Consider the following 20,214-nt stretch of genomic DNA (forward strand, 5'->3'; position numbering starts at 1 on the left):
TAAAATACTGCTCTGTGATCTGCACAGTATGCGTTCTTTGCAGCAGACATATTAACCCTATGAGTTACCTTAAATGAGTCAAAACTGCTTCTAGACTAAACCCTGATCTTTCTCCAGCAGGAACATTAATCACCAGAGTTATCTTAACAGTTAACAGTCGGTATCTGCGAGGTACTGGGAAAAAATTACCAGCATGTTGGGGACATGGAAAGCTCTGCTAATTTTTAAGATGCAAGAATGCCAGCTGTCTCCGTATGTATTAGTAAACACAATTATTAAAAAATGCAAAAGAGAAGAAACACTTTCTGTCCCTGTGGTCCCTCACGTTTGTGAACTGGCAGGCATTTGACTGACCCTAACACTAAAAACGTTACACTGAAAGTTCCCACCATTGCTTCTTGAATCTAGTACTTTTACTAAATGAATACAGCAACTATTTTTACCTCTAGCAATCTAATAGACTGGAGATACTTTAAAGCGCCATCTCCTAGGTGCATACCTCAAAACCAGACTCAGAGCGGTGTGTGAACTAAACTACTTTCCTTCTGGACAAAGAACTTAGTAGTCAGTGCAACTATTCCAGGCCAGTCAGAAGACAATCCTCACAACATCTCATGAAGAAAACCTGACTGCTCATTTGGGACATATGATACAGTTATTGCACGACAAAGACAATGAACAAATTAAAAAGAGAGCACTTATACTTTTGAGAGAGTACTTATACTTCTGGCTAAATGAGAAAGTTCATCTTCTTATAGAAAACAGATTTACTCCCACTCTTTGGGTTGCTTACAGTGAGGGATGTCCGATTGGGACTGGCTTTGACCATAGAACAGATCTCGGAGAACTCAAAGGAATTCCTGGAGACCAGTGGAGAGTGGGAGCTTGTGAGAATTGAAGGGTACCCCGACATCCTGAAGTTTGGCATTGATGAATGGGACATTGTCACCTTTTGGGTAAGTAAATCTTAAAGTTAATCTAAAATGTATAGATGGCTTTATACAGTTTTTGAATTGACAATGTTCGGCATTGTTAAATGATGGCTGTGTTGGTATTCTGTTCTGTGAAGTCATGATGGGGAGAAAGTTATAGTTAATTGACTAAACCAGGGTTCTGCAAAGTCGGTCCTGGAGAGCCGGGTCCATGACAGATTTTTAGCGTATCCACATTTAGAAAAGAGATGTTTTAGAAATCTAATTTTTTCTAAGTGTGGATATGCTAAAAATCTGTCATGGACCCGGCTCTCCAGGACCGACTTTGCAGAACCCCGGCCTAAACTATAACTGACATAATTTGGTGGTTCTTATGTTATTAACGTTAGTTCTTGTCTCATTTTAGCACCTAACTATAATTTCACTTAAAGCTTTTTTTTCTCAGTATATATTCACCAAAAGATGAAACAGCTGCAATTACATACGCTGGAAATCATCTTACAGATGAGGTTACATTTCATATTACCCCTTACATGTAAATAGCAAAGGGATGTCACCGTATCTGGGATACATTCTGCTTATTCGATCAGGTGTCAGGTAGGGTTGGTGAAGGTCATTCATTTGAAAGACTTTGAAGCAGACACTGTGGAATGATCAAGCCAGATGGTCCCTAGTGCTGTTCCAATCTTTGCTTTTAGGGTCATGTCCTGAGTCGATATTCTATTGCAGCTTTACCTCTTCTAATGCTATGGGATCCATACTCTGGAGATCCATGTACAACTGAGTTAAGGCTTCCCTGTCTCTAATAAAGGTAAGAATTAATTGCATCTCCTGGTAGGTGAGGTGCTCTGGGCCTTCATAATGCCACATGTATCACACTACAATAGTAAAATGGAAATTCATTAGGAATTGTCTAATAACGAGGTCATAGTTTTCCCTCATCTAGTCAGATGAGAGCAGGACATAACTAAATAGATTCCCAACTTTCCCAATTTCCACATCTGCTCATAATGTTGCAGACGCCCGTTGACCTGTCAGCCAAAGCTCCATTAGACACAGTGATAGACATGGGGTGAACAGTGTATAGCTGGCAGTGTGTGAGGCACTGTGGTGCCAAAGAGCAAGCCATCACTGCTCTTGTGGGAAACAGTCATTTGTCGGTATTCTTGTCCCATACGGTAGCTGAAATGGTTTGTGGCACTAGGGTCCTATCAAGTACTTGGCCCAGACATAATAGCTGTAAATGAATCTGTGATGCCAGGAACTAGCATTCAAAGTTTACTCTAATATACACCCGCGGCCAGCAGAAGCATGAGTTTGAGCAAACAGACCCTCTTCCTGCCCGCTTTCCATATTACATCTACAAGCAATGTCCTTAGTGTGTACAGAACATGCTTGTAAATGGGATCACTCTCAAGCTAGTGAAGTTGTATTGTAGAAAGCAAAGCATTACCCCTTAGGACAACACAAAGCTGCTCATCCAGGCTAAGGACTGAGTGGCCGTACATGAGGGGGTCAGGACCGCGTCCTCTAATGCCAGATTCAAACTGACACAATTTAATGTTATCCATCAGATGTACCTGAACCCAACCAACTTACATTCTATTTTCCATACAGGTTCTCTGTATGCCCCTGATGCAATTATTTAGATGCAGATTTCATACATATGATTTGGAAATGCCCATGTCTGTGCAGGTACTGGGACTAGGTTCTTGGATCCCTAAATGAAGCCAAGGGTTGGGACTACCCCGGGGCTATAGGGCGGTGTCTATTGGAATAGATTCCTGTCAAAAAGAAAAATATGTTACATCAAAAACTTCTACTTCTGTGGCTCACGCTAGCTAAACGCAGAATAGCCATTCACTGGTTGTCCCCTACTGCCCCAGCACACTGACCAAAGAAAGAATATGTCTGAATGGGTAAATGCGGAGAAATGCCAAATGTGTAAATCTCTTAGGGACAACCGGCTGATGGATGATCTGCACGCCTGGGCTGCGATGCTTACCGATTTATTGAAGCCTTCTGATTCCCATCCCCAATGAGCTGTGCAACGTGTGGGACTGGAATCCCCAGGAATAGAGGGGTGAGCGAGGTGGGAGTTCTACCTAGGATTAGGGGGTTTGCAATGATTCCACTGTTTTTTCATGTTATTGCTATGATAGGTGTCTGGCTATGGATGTGTCGGACTGGGAAAATGCACGTGGAAGCAGGGCTGGACTGGAGTCCATTGGCGATGATTGTCATACTCCGCAAGGCTGTCATTACACTGTCAATTTGATTTATCACTTCTGCATCTGGTGGTATTTGAAATGCCGATAAAGAACAATACATAGAAAACAAAGTTGCCCATCATGGAGAGCAGGAGGCTTTTCCAGTTGACCAAGTAGAACCTATTGCTTTTAATGGATTGCCATCTCAAATGTATGTATCTTTAAGAGGTATACCACCACCAAAGTATTTAAATGCACCGATTGCAACTATGTATTACAGGGAAAATACAGGTTGCTCTGACCACATTTACTCAGGGAGAACCGATAAGATGTGTTTTGGTTTGAAGACAGAGACGTTAGACATACAAGTTCATCCAAAAAATGTATTGGGCAAATGCTGAATGTAAGGTCTATAATACATTATGGAATAATATGTTAAGTATCCTGACACATTTACAGAGAGAAATAAAGTTATAAAGGCTGATAAGGCTGAATACTCTGCATCTGTCTGTTGTTCGTGGCCTGTCCACATGCCCACCTACTTACTGGAGTAGAAGAGGAAGTGAGCGCAAGTGACGAATGGGCAGACAACACAGGAGCATCAAAGTAAAAACTGAATTTGTATTGCTGGGCAGATTTGAGGCCTATTGAATTAGAATATATGTATGTGTTGAGTACAATTTGCCTCAACATACATAAAGAAGTCATCAATTGCATTGTGGCGTATGACAAAGGCATACCGTTTTCTAGAATGTAGTAGTTATGTTTTGTGGTGCACCTATGTGGGTGGTAAGGAGGCAATTAGACATGGGCCCTGGAAGACCCCCTGCCACAGAAGAGAGTTCTCCGTCTCTTGCTACCAACACCCTTGATATAGGGACTGTATAAAAGAATGCCAGAGTGTCTGAAGATTAGTATAATCGGTTTACACTCTAAAGAGTAGGCAGAGGAAAGTGAGTAATGTGTGCAGAGGGAGGCTAGTGTGACACAAATGTTGTAATGTAGTAGAAACATAAAGGGGATTAGGTTCTTACCTGGCCCGATGGTGTGATTTCCTGGAATATAGTAGGTCAGTGTGCATGGTGGAAAGGATAATGGATATGGGATTTGGGTCTGCCTCCAGCAAGAGCCTTTGCCACCTGTATCCTGGAAAACGTTTCTTCGCCCATCCCCTCTCATATTGCAGATTTTTTGAGGGTCTTGCAGTGCATATGTCCACCATCAATGCATTCACAGAGTCTTTAAGCTCCGATCACATTGCAGTCTTCTTTGCTCCACTAAGGACATATGAAGGCAGACAATGTAGTGCCCTTTAATGGACTGCAACAAAGGTAACTACAATGGTTGTGTCCTCCTCAGAGCTCAGTGAAGTTCCTCTGTCTTTTGTTTGGGTTGGACCACATCCCGGAGGCCATAGCAGGTCTTTGGGTGTCTGACAGTTTGCAAAATAATGCAGTCTAAGGGGAACAGGGCAGAGCATAGAGCCTGGGCTGTATGTATGTGCTTGCAGGCTTAATATTCACTTGTTGTGTGTGATTTAGGTGATTGCTATTTGCCTACAGTTGCCTATTCTGAATTCTTCATTGCGGTAGTCTCTGCTGTGTAGATCTATGCTCATAGGCATATGACTGAAATCTGTTCATAACGTTACCAGCAGTAACTTTAAAGTTTTAATTTCTGTCATAACAGACTTCACCCCTTCATGTAAAAGGCTGGAGTCTTGTAAGTCCTACTATTGCGTGAATATTTCCACCTGAAAACCGTGAATACCATCTGGGTGGAAATTTCTGCCCAGGCGTAGAAGGAAATATACATGTGAGGAGACCTCCACACTTAGATTTGCCTTTGTGAATAGGACCTAATATTCCAGCAGTGTACTGTGTAATCTACATTGAGCTCACTCCGCGAGTGTCACTAGTGACTTTTCCCATTGACCGCAATGGTAAGGTTTGATGACTTGTGTTAGAAATGGGGTTCCTGGTTGGCTAGGGTAGGCACCTAAGCCAGGCAGTAACCACCACTCTAGTCAGGGCAAGGGAGCTACACACCTAAGAAAACCTCTGCTCACCCCCCTGGTAGCTTGGCATGAGCAGTCAGGCTTATCCCAGAAGCAAAGTGTAAAGCTTTTGCACAACACACACAACCCAGGGACACCATATGTACACCACAAAAAAAGATTTCACAACAAGCTATAAAAAAATAGACTGTGTTAGAAATTGGGGTCTTTAGTTGGGAGACGTATGCACCCTTGTACAAGTAGGGACCACAATCCTAGACAGAGTAAGTCACAACACAAGGCAAATTATCCTGTGCTCACCCTCTGGTAGCTCGGCACAGAGCAGGCAGCCTTAACTTAGAAGGCAATGTGTGAAGTATTTGTGCAATAACTCTTACAATAACACAATGAAAACACCACAAAAATACACCACACAGGTTTAGAAAAATAGATAATATTGATCTCAATAAAAAAAGATCAAAAATACATAAATCCAATATGCACAAGTCGAGATATCACTTTGTAAAGGTTTAAAAGAGTCTCTATCCTTAAGAATCTGTGGTTGTATCCTTGTAGCGCACAGTACCTGGGATGTGTAAAAAATAATGACGCACTGGGCCACAGAGGAGGACATGCGCTGAAAAATAAGGCTGTGCGTTGGATTTATCAACACGGCACACATGATGCATTGTTTTTTTCCACCCTGCAAGGTGATGCGTTGATTTCCAGGACCGCAGCCTTGGTTCCTCACTGTGATACGGGGATATTTTGACACACAGGGACGATGCGTTGAAAATCTTTGACGCGCTGGTTGAATGGAGCAGGTGCTGCGTTGATCTGATAGGCGTTGCAGTGATTTTTCAGCTGCAAGGAAGTTGCTGCGTCAGAATTCCGGTTGTGAGTCCGGCGCTGCATCATTCTGGTCGGCGGCGCGGCGATTTTCCAGCGATGATGCAGGTTCTGCGTCGATTTCGGCAGGCGTTGCGTCAATTTTCCAATGCACGAGGATTTCCTGAAGGGGTGAAGTCTTTGTTAGCCCTGAGACTTCAGTAATAGGAGGGAAGCTCAATCCAAGCCCTTGGAGAGCACTTTAGGAGGAAGGTAGAGTCCTTCCAGCAGAGTCAGGAGCACCAGGCAGCAGGGCAACAAGCAGGAAAGCAGTCTTCAGCAAAGCATTCCAGATAAGTCCTTTAGGCAGCCAGGCAGTGTCTCTGACAGAGTTCAGGTGTAGGTCCAGAAGTGTCTGATTTGGTGGGGTCAGAGACCAAGTATACATACCCAAAAATGCCTTTGAAGTGGGGGAAACGTCAAAAGAGTGGTGTTGAAGTGCACAAGTTCCCCTTTCAGCCCTGTCCTGTCTGCCAGGATCCCTGTGGGGGGTTTTCATTCGTTTTTGTGAGGTCAGGTCACTGGCCTTTGAAGTGTAAGAGAGAGCCCCTCCACCCTTCCTGCCCAGGGAGACCCATTCAGTATGCAGATGAATGCAGATATGATTGAGTGTCCTGTGTTTATGGCTATCTGGGGGAATGCCAAGGGGAGCTGTCAAACAACACAGACACGATATGGGTTGGAGACAGGCTGTAAGGCACAGATGGCAGTAAGTGCAGAGAAATGCCCACTTTCTAAAAGTGGCATGTCTAAAATAGTAATATTAAATCCAACTTCACCAGTATACAGGATTTTCTATTTCCATTCTAGCTATACTAAACATGACAGGGCTACTCCTTCCAGTTCAGAATCTACCACTTAAAAATATATGAAGGCAGTTCTAATGCTAGTCTGTGAGAGGACCAGACCTCACAATAGTGGACAACGAACTTGTGAGTTTTTCACTACCAGAACATGTAAGACACATCGGTACATGTCCTGTCTTTTACTTACATAGCACCCTGCCGTATGGGTTACCTATGGGCCTACCTTAGGGGTGACTTATATGTAGAAAAAGGGGAGTTTAAGGCTTGGCAAGTACTTTTAAATGCCACGTCGAAGTGGCAGTGAAACTGCACACAAAGGCCTTACAATAGCAGGCCAGACATGGTTAAAGGGATACTTATGTGGGTGGCACAATCGGCGCTGTAGGCCCACTAGTAGCATTTAATTTACAGACCCTGGGCACATGTAGTGCACTTTACTAGGGGCTTACAAGTACAATAAATATGACAATTGGGTGTGAGCCAAGGTTACCATGTTTTAGGGAGAGAGCACATGCACGTTAGCACTGGTTAGCAGTGGTAAAGTGTCCAGAGTCCTAAAGCCAACAAAAATGAGGTCAGAAAAAGAGGAGGAGGAAGGCCAAAAATTTGGGGTGACCCTTTAGAGAGGGCCATTTTCCAACAAACTGTACTGCATAAACATAAAACATTAAACCAAAAACAACATAAATGAGCAATACTTTGCCAAGCTAGCAGTTGTCAGAACATCATCATTAGGAATGCACATACTATGAAACGGTCCATATTACATATGTCATAACACACCATCCAATTACGTGAAATGCAGACCCTGAGAAGGGGCCCGTTATGCCAACAAGGCTACCACAACATCATAAATCATTCCAGGTCCTAACAATCTGCATAAGCAATGGGGATCGGAACACAACAGAGCTATTGACCCATTAACGATTCATCATCTCATTCCCCCTCGGTAATATCTGTCTCAGACATTACCTTTAAGAACATACAGGGCCGGTGCACCTACACCTATATTACATGAGAGGCGGTAAATACAGTGAAGACCAATCCGAGCATCACCCTCAGTACAAGTAATGAGGAAAACAATCCCGGGGAAAGGCAACATATACAGAATCCACAAAAACACCTTCTTCACGAAGGTTGCAGCGCGTCTGCGCTTCCTCTCTACTATGGGTGGTAAACAGAGACACTCACGTCCAGATCCAGAAGCTCTTGTGCTCCTATTATGTTGAATGCAGTATGGCTTTTGTACTAGAGAAATGGAAGGGTTGTGCCTCCAAAGAGGATTCCCCCCAGGCCCTGCCAATAGTCCTGTGAGCCTAATGCTCCCGCTCACCAGTACGCTCCCTGGAAAGGAAGGGGGCACACCTGGTTCCCCTGCCGGCGAAGAGACCTCACTGAGTTCCCCACGTGAAGAGGAGCAACGGGAAGGCTGCTTGTGTCCTCTTCGCGGTGCGTCCGCTTACTCCTCAAAGGGCTCCTCTCACTCGCTCTTACCTCGGCACTAGAGCCAGCTTGGGTTGCAGTGCTGATGGCCTCACAGGGCCCTCTTTAGTTGACTTGGGCCGTGGCAGTGAGAGCCCAAACAAACAAATGTTGTGCAGCCTCACTCCAGGCTCCATCATCCAGAATGGATCCCTGCTCATGCCCTGTGGCCACCATAGTGTGCGCGCTTCGCCGCACGCTTTACACCACTGCTGGCGGCTCCCACCGCACTCATCTGGAGCTTCTTGGGGTTGCTACAGGGTTCGGCCTTCTCCCCCTAGGCCTCTTGAGATAAAGGGGGCAGAACCTAGCACGTGCCTCCTGGCCACGTGCTGGTGGAGACCGGGGAAACAAACCAAGCACACGCTGTTCAGCCCTCAGGGACGAGAATTCAGCCTCCACCACCCTTAGGCAATTTCCAGCACTTCTCCCGCGCTAGCATAGCACGCCACTCAGTGCAGAAAAATAGCAGACGGGGGAAGGGGGCACACCACCCAGCCCCTGGAGAACACTGTGGGCACCAAAGCATGGTGGAGGCAGGCAGGCCAGCACAAAGGTCCTGAACACAAGGTGGCAGTCCTTCTTGCGACTTAGCAAGCCATAGGTCAGCACATCAGCAGGGCAGTTCCAGTGGTGGTTCCTCGCAAGTCCTTGCAGCAGCATATGATGTTCAGTCCATACAGTGTCCAACAACATGGGGAACAACCACTATACTTATACTAATTTTGTCTTGGATCTCAGCCCCCTTCAACCCCCAGCCCTGGCTCCAGACATTAGTATAGTGTAAACAAGCCCTTTGTGCGAGAGCAGGACACAACCTTTACAAATGTAAGTGCGCCCCACCTCCAACTTTCCTAGTCCAGGAAGACCATTCAGTATGCAGATGTAATCTTATCACACCTCCACCCTCCCTGTGTGATGGCCATCTGGAAAGTATGTACAAAGCCCAGCTGTCACTCTACCCCACACGTGGATTGGAGTCAAGCTGCAAAGCACAAGAGTCATAAGCACAGAGAAATGCCCCCTTTTTAAAAGTGGCATTTCTACAATGGTAATAAAAAATCCACCTACACCAGTAAGAAGCATTTCTCACTACCATTCCAAACATACCAAACATGTCCACGCCACTCCTTAGGGATCATAAATTACCACTTAGACATATAGATAGGAATTTCTAATGCAGTCCTACGAGAGGAGCAGCACTCACAGTAGTGAGAAACTAAATGGGCTGTTTGTCACCACTAGGACATGTTGCACGATAAGGCACATGCTGCCCAGAGGGCTACATAGGGCTTACCTTAGGGGTCACCTATATGTAGTAAAAGGGAAGATCCAGGCCTCGCAAGTAAATTTAGATGCCAGGCCACTGTGGCAGTAAACTGCGCACACAGGCCCTGCGGTGGCAGGCTTGAGACAGGTTTGAAAGGCTACTTCTGTGGGTGGCGCAATCTGGCTGCAGGCCCAGTAGCAGCATTTAATTTACAGGCCCTGTAGGGATACCGCTGTACAGGGGACTTGCAGGTAAATTAAATCTACCAATCAGGTGTAAGCCAATCATACCAAGTTTAGAAGGGAGAGAACATGCACTTTAGTACTGATCAGCAGTGATAAAGTGCCTGGAATCCTAGAGCCAACACAAAGAGGCCAGAAAAACAGGAGGAGGAAGCCAAAAGATTTGGGGATGACCCTGCAAAAAAGGCCAGGTCCAACACCTTGTAAATGTACTGAATTTCTTTTTATTCTAAAATCCATAACTCTGGTTATTCATATCTGATTTACTTTGTTTTGGTGTCTAAGTTTATCTAAAAATCTGCTTTGTTTTTATAAAGTGGTGTTGGATTTCCTTTGAGTCATGTCAATTACTTATCGCCCGTTTTGGTACTCTGAAATGCTTAACACATGTTCCTCTGGTAAAGCCTGACTATTCTTTGCCACACTACCTGGACTAAGCTAAGGATGTATTACTGTGAATTCAAAGGACCAACTTTGGGGTACTGTGGGACCATTACTTAGTGAAGCCTAACTATCATCACTGCACAATACGCCACTTTCCTACATTCCCTACACATCAGCCTGTGCCTCTGCTTTATCCTCAATTCCTTGTACTTCATTCTTTACCGCCCTTTACTTGATGCCCCATAAACGGGCTCATTTTACTTGCGTTCCACTGCATGATACCAGTCCTGATGTTCACCAGCTTGTGTTGCATTATGATGGCTTATTCCCCTATACACTGCTGTGGATGTGCCTGTAACCCAATGTAAATGCCTTATCGAATCCTCAGGTAATCGTGAAGCGAAGACCACTGCTGTACGTGGTGAACCTGCTGATCCCCAGCGCCTTCCTGATGGTGATAGACATGATGAGCTTCTACCTGCCGCCGCACAGCGTCGATCGCGCCTCCTTCAAGATGACCCTTCTTCTGGGCTACACGGTCTTTCTGCTCATCATGAATGACCTGCTCCCAAGCACCACCAATGGAACACCTCTCATCGGTAAGGTTGCCATGATTGCCTGCTACCTAGATAAGGAGAAGAAATTGCTGCAAGTTCACTATCCAGCATTAGGGGTTATCAAGATGGCTTCTTGCCCTAGACCTGGTCTTTCAGGAACCATCCGGCAACCCAAATAAGCCCTTGAACCCATTTTATACATAACCTACATTTGTACTGAACAGACATGTATTGTGCAAGCATCACACTCCTCAGGCAACTTTTAGGTTTGGCCCCCAAGAAAAGTTTGGAAATTCTAAAGCCAAATGTTGCATTTTATACCAGATTTTTTTAAATATAGTGGCAAAAAATCCATAGATCTCATGGGCAGCATTTAAAAGGTAACTGTTGAATTATTACTAGTGTACTCAGGAACAATTTTCTGAAACACCCATATGCTGGTGATATTATTGTGTGGCAAGAGAAAGTACCAGAAAAATAGCAACAAATACATTTGCTCCAAAGAAGAAGCAGTGTTCCACTGGACATAACAGGGCTGACATGATGCACATCTACACTGATCTGCACAATGCACCACTACGTGAGACATCCATAGAATACTTTTAGTGCTCTGCTAGCTTGCCTTTCACCCATGACATTCTTGTACTGAGACATATGCAAAGCTCTCATAACAGACTTGTTCTGATCAGTCACAGCTTTTTCCCTACTAAGATATCAAAGGAGCTCTCACACTGCACCAGTGATGACTTGTGAACTTAAAAATTTGTGTGGTCGTAAGATCCAACCAAAATTGCAGCAACTAAGCAAGCAAAAACACCAAGGCCAACTTCCTTCAAGGGAAGCTTGTCCACAATTTGGTGCCAAGTGTTGCAATTTATAGAACAGCGTTAAATAAATTGTCTAAAATTGCATATATTCTGAAGGGGCGGTCAAGAAATGTTCTATTGCTTTCATACTCTGTCACATAAACTGACTGTCCTAAAGAAAACTTTGACAAAGGGTGGCAGCATGTTGACAGATTTCTTGAAATCTTGGCTAAAAGCTTTGACTAAAGGCAGTTGAATACTGCTGACTATGCAATCTCACACTGCTTAACATTTGATAAAATGTCCCCTCATGCCACGGAGCCGCCAGTATGCAAGAGACAGTTAGCAATATGCAAAAGGTATGTACCATAATGCCCAGGGTGCCCATGATATGCCATAAAGGGCTACAGTTAAGCCAAGGCTCACTTTGTCTCAGGAATCAGCCCCATAATGCCAACAATTCATTGATTAGGCCAGATATAGCCAGCATTATGACAGGTATGAGCACCATCATGCCTCGGATGTCCATACCTGGCAGTCAATTATTTACAGACCTACTCTCCCCTGCCCTCGAAAACCCCAAAATGCTAAACTAAAATAGTCAGGAATCTGCAGATTGGACCATGCCTGCACATTCCGAAGTGTTAGCCCAGGCTTTCCTGGATCAGCTATTTAACTCTTCCCCCAACAAAAGCACTATGGCGGTCATTCTGACCGCGGCGGTCGCCGCCCGCCATGCGGTTACCGCCGAATGACCGCCCCGCGGTCAAAAGACCGCGGCGGCCATTCCAACTTTCCCGCTGGGCCGGCGGGCGACTGCCAAAAGGCCGCCCGCCGGCCCAGCGGGAAAGCCCCTGCAACGAGGAAGCCGGCTCCGAATGGAGCCGGCGAAGTTGCAGGGGTGCGACGGGTGCAGTGGCACCCGTCGCGATTTTCACTGTCTGCAAAGCAGACAGTGAAAATCTGTATGGGGCCCTGTTAGGGGGCCCCACGGCACCCGTTCCCGCCATCCTGGTTCTGGCGGTGAAAACCGCCAGAAACAGGCTGGCGGGAAGGGGGTCGGAATCCCCATGGCGGCGCTGCAAGCAGCGCCGCCATGGAGGATTCCCTGGGCCAGGGGAAAACCGGGGGGAAACCACTGGTTTCCCTTTTCTGACCGCGGCTTTACCGCCGCGGTCAGAATAGCCCAGGAAGCACCGCCAGCCTGTTGGCGGTGCTTCCGCTGCCCTCCGCCCTGGCGGTCACAGACCGCCAGGGTTGGAATGAGGGCCTATGTGTCTGTGATGGATTTTACAAGACTTATCGGAGGCCTTGTGTGGGAGCAAGGGGACAGCATTGACATGTCTATCCTCTTTTCTGGGAGATAGATCATAGAGTCAGACTCAGCTACTTTGTTTCCTCCATGAACTATAAATACTAGAATCCCACAAGACTCTGCTCTGTCTCCTTATTTATTTAGTATTTACATTTTACATCTTGTATCTTTAATTAGAGGTTTGGGTGCAAATTGTTCACCTACTTAGACGACACCCACCTAAATTCTGCTTTTAACAAACCACGCGCAAATCACAATATACTAAAAAGTATTCCTTTAAAATATAAAACATTAGATGAACAATAACTGGCTGAAAATCGGTGTAAAAAACAGAAGCACTGGTGGTGGGCATTGGCACTTCTGTTTGTTCACCTTCACCCTTGCTTACCAGGCCCTTTTCCTTAGCCAGGGCACCTATGTTAAAAACCTCGGAGTCAGATTAGACTCTAAGCTTAAGATGGACATTTATTTCTCAGTAGCTGTCTCCTCCTGTACTTATTAGAGGCGAAAATATACACTTTCCTTCCCCTACTCTCGATGGAGGGCAGATAATCAGTTGAAGTTATCATATGGGGTTCAGCTTGGACTACTTCAAGGCACTTTGTGCCTCAATATGAGACTGGCAGTCCAAGGACCGCCAGCCTCTCGGTGATGGTCGGACTAACACAACTGTGGCAGTCTGACTGCTACATTACAACCCTGGTGGGCAGACCCGCAAGGGGACCGCTGTCTCTGCCGGGAACAATGTTCCTGGCGGCGGGCGGAGTTGTAAGCAGCCACGGGGCGATGTACTCGGCGTATCAGTGCTGATTTCAACACCACTTTCCACCAGCCTTTCCATGGCAGAGACCCCACCATGGAAAGGCTGGCGGAAAGCCAGTGCCAGGGCCCAAGGGGGGCCCATGCACTGCCCATGGTGCATGGGCACCCCGCCCAGCACCATCGGAATGCTCACTGTCTGCTATGCAGACAGTGCTATTCCGAAGGTGCTGGTGTGCAACGATATTGGCCTTGGCTTCCTTAAGGAAGCCAAGGCCAATACCATAGCACTGTTTCCGCCAAGCACCCGCCGGGAACCTCATAATACAGTGTTCCCATTGGTCAGTCCGGCTTGTTCCCGTCGGTCAGCCCGGCTTGTCCCAGTCGGTCAGCCCGGCTTGTCCGACCCCCTACCTCATAATGAGGCCCTTAGTCTTGGAATAGCTAAATATTTGATGCAAAGCAAAACCATGTCAAAACGGTAATTATGTCTGCGTGCTGTTTTACTAAAACTAGACCTATTCTTACTGAGTGGCACTAGCTGACCTTTCTTTTCACTCGTTCGTCACATAAGTACACTATGAGCAGGGTCACTGGAATTATGCGATTGTGTGGCGATTTTCGCATAATTATAGATTTGCCACAGTTGCCACATAATCCAAAATCTGCCACATTATCCTCAGATTTTACTAAGAAAAATGGTTTTTAGCTCAAACAGTTCAAAAGTTACTAAAAATGCAGTGGCATGTCTTGCCATGCCATTTAATGCCCTTTGCTTAGCTGGACTGATCTCCTTCCTGTTGCTTATTGTTATATTTTGGAGTTAAACTGGTACTAATGAGGTGCAACCAATGCCCAGACAGTGTTACCAAGCTTAAAAATTATGAAATAATGATGTAATGCTATTACAAATTGTGCAGCATTATGCCCCATAATTTGCCTTTTCACGCCACATAATTTACTGAACCCTGTCGCATAATTTGGACCTCTCCCGCCGCATAATACCAGTGGCCCTGACTATGTGCCAGAATTAGAGTTTGGCAGATAGGTTACTCCATCACAAACGTAGCAGATATTCTCTCCACCTTATTAAAAGATTATTATATTATATATCACTTGTAAAAGGGGGGACGTGATATTCACCACATTTGTGATGGAGTAACTTATCTGTCAAAATCTAGGTAAGGCTTTATGTCTTCCCTAATTTTTCAGCGGCAAGAGACCCTAGAAGGTATGTTGCACTTTATAAATACATCAACATAACTAAACTAACTATCAAGGCAAAGTAGAGTGAGGCTAATCTAGGCGAGTGCCAGGGTACAGCAAACAACACCTTGAAGAGCACATTCGCTCAATCCATGACACCTTTGCCATGCCAGGAATCACAGTACCTAGGGAAATGAAGGGGAGTATACCTATTAGAGCCTAGCTGTAATTCTCAACTTACTTTTCATCTTGTTTCGTGGAAGGAAAAAACATTAGATGGGGAAACGCTGCTGGTTGTGATTTAAATGTCTCAGTTAATACTGCAGTGGTGTTCAAGCTCTGCGCTACCACCACCTAGACCACCTGACACTGAGCGGTAGTACAAGGTGCAGTCCCCTACAGAAGAAGGCACTGTGGATCTCAATGGTAGCTGTAGCTCACTATTTCACCAATTCAGTCTCTGATCTAAAAACATAGGAACTATTTGGGTTCTTCACTGATCCCTGGACACACACACCATATACACATATGCATGCCCACAAACAAAAACCAGCACACACAATTGAATATCTCTCTCTCTCTTAACAATAGAGTACCATAACATTTTACCAGCTAGACACTCAACCAATTCCCTCACTCACCGAAGACCTCCACAATGCCAAAGTCAGCTTCCGCAATGCCATGACCAATGTAGCAACATGAAGGAAGCTTCCTCAAACTAAACACAGACAAAACAGAAGTCCTGATCTTCAGGAAGAACACCTCCTTTTGGGACCACAGCTGATAGCCAGCAGCACTCCGATCAACGCCTCTCCATCATACCACGCACAAAACCTCAGCATCATCCACGACTGACAACTATCCATGAATGGATAAGTAAACTCAGTCGCCTCCTCCTGATTCTACATCCTCCGTATGCTATGCCGAATCTTCAAATGGTCCCTACCGACACCAGAAATACAGTCATGCACACTTTGCTCCACAGCTGCCTCAACTACGGCAATGCTCTCTACGATGGAGAGTCCTCCCAGCTACTTAAAAGACTCCAGACTCTACAGAACACCGCAGACAGACTCATCCTCAGCCTCCCCATGCACTCAAGCATCACCCCACACCTCAGGAACCTCCACTGGCTCCCCATCCAGAAGAGATGCCAACTCAAAATCCTCACACTCGCATACAAGTTTCTCCACAACCGATGGGTGTCCTACATCAATCATCGACTGAGCTTCTACATCCCAGCAAGACAACTACACTCCATCTCACTAAACCTCACACACACATCCCCACATCCATCGCAGATGCCGTAGAGGCCGCTCCTTCTACACGTCAGCCAAGTCCTGGAATAGCCTGCCCCTCCACCTACAAACAGCTCCCTTCCTGGTGGACTTCAGAAGAAGACTCAAGATGTGGCTTTTCAACTGAAACACGGCATCCTCAGTGCTCAGATATCCTTAGGAGTGATAGTTCTGTGCTTTACAAATGCTATGATGGATTGATTGATTGACACATAAGGCTGGTATAGAGTTTGTGATTAGGGAAGATTATTCAAAGTACAAGACTCCTCCCTTATTTTCCCTGCCATGATTTCTCCATCCTCCTTTCTTCCTAGCATTTGAGGCATTTTCAAGTCTGCATTATCTTTAAGGCACCACCCCCCTGATCTTGTAGGCAGTAGTTCTTACATACATATATAGATAGTACATAAATGTGACTGATATGCCTTGTTTTCTCTTCTAGGTATTTACTTCTCAGTTTGCCTGGCTCTGTTGGTGCTCAGCCTACTGGAGACTGTGATCATTACCCATGTCCTACACCGCGGTGCTGTGCATGGGACCAGAATTCCTACCTGGGTGAAAACACTACTGTTGGAGTTCATTGCCAGGCTGGTCTGCTACAAGGCTCCGCCACATGCAAATGAGAAGACTGTGACTTCTCTATGTGTTCCTATAAAACAGAATAATTTAGGTGAGGAATAAAGCCGCCGCAAACGTGAGAAGCCCAAGTGGTAGAACACCAATGCATTACGGGCAGGACTTCCTGACGTGCAGTGTCACCACATACCACTGCACAATGGGCTGAGTTCCAACTGAGAGTGGCAGGAAGCATGCTCTTATATTCATTTATTACAGATAAGATTATGTCGGTACCTAAACCATACATGTGTACACTGGGCCAGATGCAGGGTTGATTTCCAGACTATTCACAAGGAACACGTTTGCATGGAATTTGTTTTAAGGGAAATAATTTAAAGAGTCAGTTGTTATCTAATAAAATTTGCACTAGACCTGCCCTCAAGGATCAATGTTGAACAACTCTGGTCCGTACTCTCATTGGCCAGGGGCAATAAACATCTTTCTAATGGGGGTTTGATTCTGTCTGGCAACACAGGGCATGTCTACACATCTGCATATTGTGGACTGTATTCTGGTTGTTACAGAAGCAGCTTTGTACTGAAAGTGATATGGGACTTGCTCATAGATCTGTACATGTGAGCTAGGACCTGGCACTGATAGGAGCTGTGGTTAAACATCTTTGCATAATGGACTATGGTGTGAGTTTATTTTGCTTTCTGTATACTGTTGTTATTGTTAATTTTCACATTGTTTCTAGGTGATGAGGCATTGAATTGGGTTATATATAGCAACATGGTGACAGACAGAATGAGGGATTTCTTATGTAAAGTTATGCAATTCCATATATTGTGAAAAAGTGGCTAAAATATATTTCCATAAGATACAAGGCTCAGGCCAGGAGGTGCCATAGCTACACAGTCATAGTTACAGTGGATCTATGGAGTCGACAATTGCATGGCTTAACAAATATTATACATTGGGTATAATTAGGTATGGACATATTACTCCTAAAGGCAAACATATCAGGAAAAAGAGGCCAAGAGAAGAATTACAACAGATGAGCTTTGAGTCTCAATCTGCCCTGGGTTCATGAATACTGGATTGGCCTGGGCAGGTGGTTCCAGCGGAGAGACCTGTCACTGAGAATGGTTGGTTACTTTGGCGATTGCTTTTGCATTAAGAGGTGACCAGGATACAAACTCCGGAACAAATGTTGCATGTAGAGGTGCATTTTAAATGTTGTTCCTCGCAAGTATTATGGGAGTAGTGCATTCAATACATTCGTACTTGAGACAGAGCAAGCCTTTTAGTGTAAGTCAATGGCAGGGGTATGACCACATGTGGATTAGGCTTTCACAAACTGGGGGCATGATTCCAGATCTGGACATTATGGTGCGGGTTCACTCTGTAACATGAGGTGTAGCTACGTATCTGTAAATTAGTTGAGCTGTGCCATGAAGTGTGATCACACTTTTGTTCATTATGTGATTTGTGTACACGTGGACATGAGGTGTAACTTCTCGTGTATGATGGTTGTGACATGAGATGTGAACACTTATCTGTGCCTTATTGATTGGATTCTGTTGGTATTAAGTGGTATGTGACAACGTAAGTACAGAGTAGCAAAATGTATAATTTTAAGACCACTGTTTATATGGACACCAAATGTAAACATTGACTTTTTTCTTCCAAAGTCCTATCACCCTTTGGAGAAATCATTGTCATTTGAAAGCACCTCAGTTTTAGCCTCGGTCTCTTAAGCATTCACTAGCCAGGACGCTGGTCAAATATATATATGAAAATATCACCACATCTGATGCTCAAAGCAGTATAAGGATAGAGGCTGGTGACAACTAGATCTTTGGGAAGACAGATGCGTAAGCTCAACCACAAGTCAAGATTCCCCAATTTAGGAATCAACTGATATTTTTATATGTAATTTTTAAAAAATAAAGTTCTTCAGTAGACAGGGCACATTTTAAATTTGTTATTAAGAATACAATTCTAAAGAAACATTATTGAAAATATACTTCAATTGAATTTCCAGATATCTCCTTTTGACTAGATTTTAAAAATGTTACACATTGCGACATTGCTGGTTCATTGATTCTCCGTTGACTATCCAAACTTTGCCTTATAGAGAGCGAAGAGAAGCTGAAAGTCACTCAGACACCACCTCCTCCACACCCAGACTGTGCACACACCCGCCAACAACTGGAGCAGATCTCCCAGGACCTGCTGAGCATCCGGGGTTTCCTGGAACGGCACCAGCAGGAGCGCGAGGAGGAGGGCGAGTGGGTCCGCATCGGCTACATCCTGGACTCCTTGTTGTACCGCCTATATTTGTCCTTCGTTGCCATCTATGCCATGGTCATCATTAGCCTCTGGTGTGTCTGGTACAATCTCTAAGTGGCAGAGAAAGAGATGGTGGGTCCTAGGACAGGGGGACTGAAATGGGGAGAGGGGCAGTCAGTGGTCAGCAGACTACTGCCTACCTGCCCCATCAAAACTTTAAGAATTGTTCTTGCATGTTGAGACACTTCAAGATCACTATGGCAGGACCGTAACGATTTGGGATGCAAATTACATGACCATACTGGCTATGATTGTCCTGCGGTTCAGCAAGATATCCTGAATTGACAAGAACCTCTTGTGGGTTCCCTACCTGTCTCTCTCCCCTCACGAGCCTCATATCTCATTAGCCCAACATCTACATGAAACTGAATGCAATGACACTGAATGTGACCTAAACTAGTTATTGTCTGCCACAGCCAAGGTCAAATTCGATTCCTTTTCAATAGGTTGTGTGTCAGACAATTTATTACCCACTTAATATTTAATTTATGTACATACAGATGTAGCTACTTTCTGAGTTTTGTGAAGAACCAAAATGGCACTTTTCAACCAGTTTGAAGTGCACGGAAATCCTGAGAAGAGTGAGAATAGGGGGCAAAAAGAAGTTGTGGTGGGTCCTTTAGAAATGATTCCATGCAAAAAAATGATTATAGTCATGAACAGAGCTATATCATGTGAAAAGTCAAAGCAATGAAAACCAGTCATTGCTCAGAGAGAGTTTCCCATCCAGTGTTCTCATTACTCAAAAGTCTTTACACTTCCCAAGAGCTCCTATGATGAAGCCTCCAATATCTCATCTTTTGCTTTTGTCCCAGTTTGTGATTGCATCTTAAGTCTCCCCTACTGTGGTGGTTTCATGAGGTGCTGTGGTCAGGACCGTAATAAGGAGGCAGAGGGGGCTTTTTTTTCCAGACCAGTGTTGTTTTAGGGCCCCATTCTAGTACTTCAAGATGTATTTATGGATTTTAAAACACGCCTGTTGTGTTTTTTAATAAGCTACAACATCCAATACCACTAGATGAAGCCAGATGCTAGAGTTGCTGTGTTTTCTCTGACCCTGCAGAACATTTTTCTAACTTAGAAACTGGTATCCATCTTATATGGAGGCCCAAGTGACGGTTTTGACTCACACAACTTCTGACATGGCTGG

The 20,214-nt window shown here is 44.9% G+C and overlaps 1 protein-coding gene across 1 annotated transcript in view; it reads left to right on the plus strand.

Moving 5' to 3' along the window:
* Positions 1–19,118, plus strand: part of LOC138265062 (5-hydroxytryptamine receptor 3A-like) — a 39,567-nt gene extending 20,449 nt beyond the window's left edge. The window contains exons 6-9 of the mRNA XM_069212611.1: positions 796–956; positions 10,569–10,809; positions 16,594–16,821; positions 18,850–19,118. Coding sequence (XP_069068712.1) covers positions 796–956; positions 10,569–10,809; positions 16,594–16,821; positions 18,850–19,118 — 899 coding nt within the window. The remainder of the gene's footprint in view (positions 1–795; positions 957–10,568; positions 10,810–16,593; positions 16,822–18,849) is intronic.
* Positions 19,119–20,214: the final 1,096 nt, after the last annotated feature.

The sequence above is a fragment of the Pleurodeles waltl genome, chromosome 11, assembly GCF_031143425.1.
Source record: "Pleurodeles waltl isolate 20211129_DDA chromosome 11, aPleWal1.hap1.20221129, whole genome shotgun sequence".
In the NCBI taxonomy this organism is placed as follows: Eukaryota; Metazoa; Chordata; class Amphibia; order Caudata; family Salamandridae; genus Pleurodeles; species Pleurodeles waltl.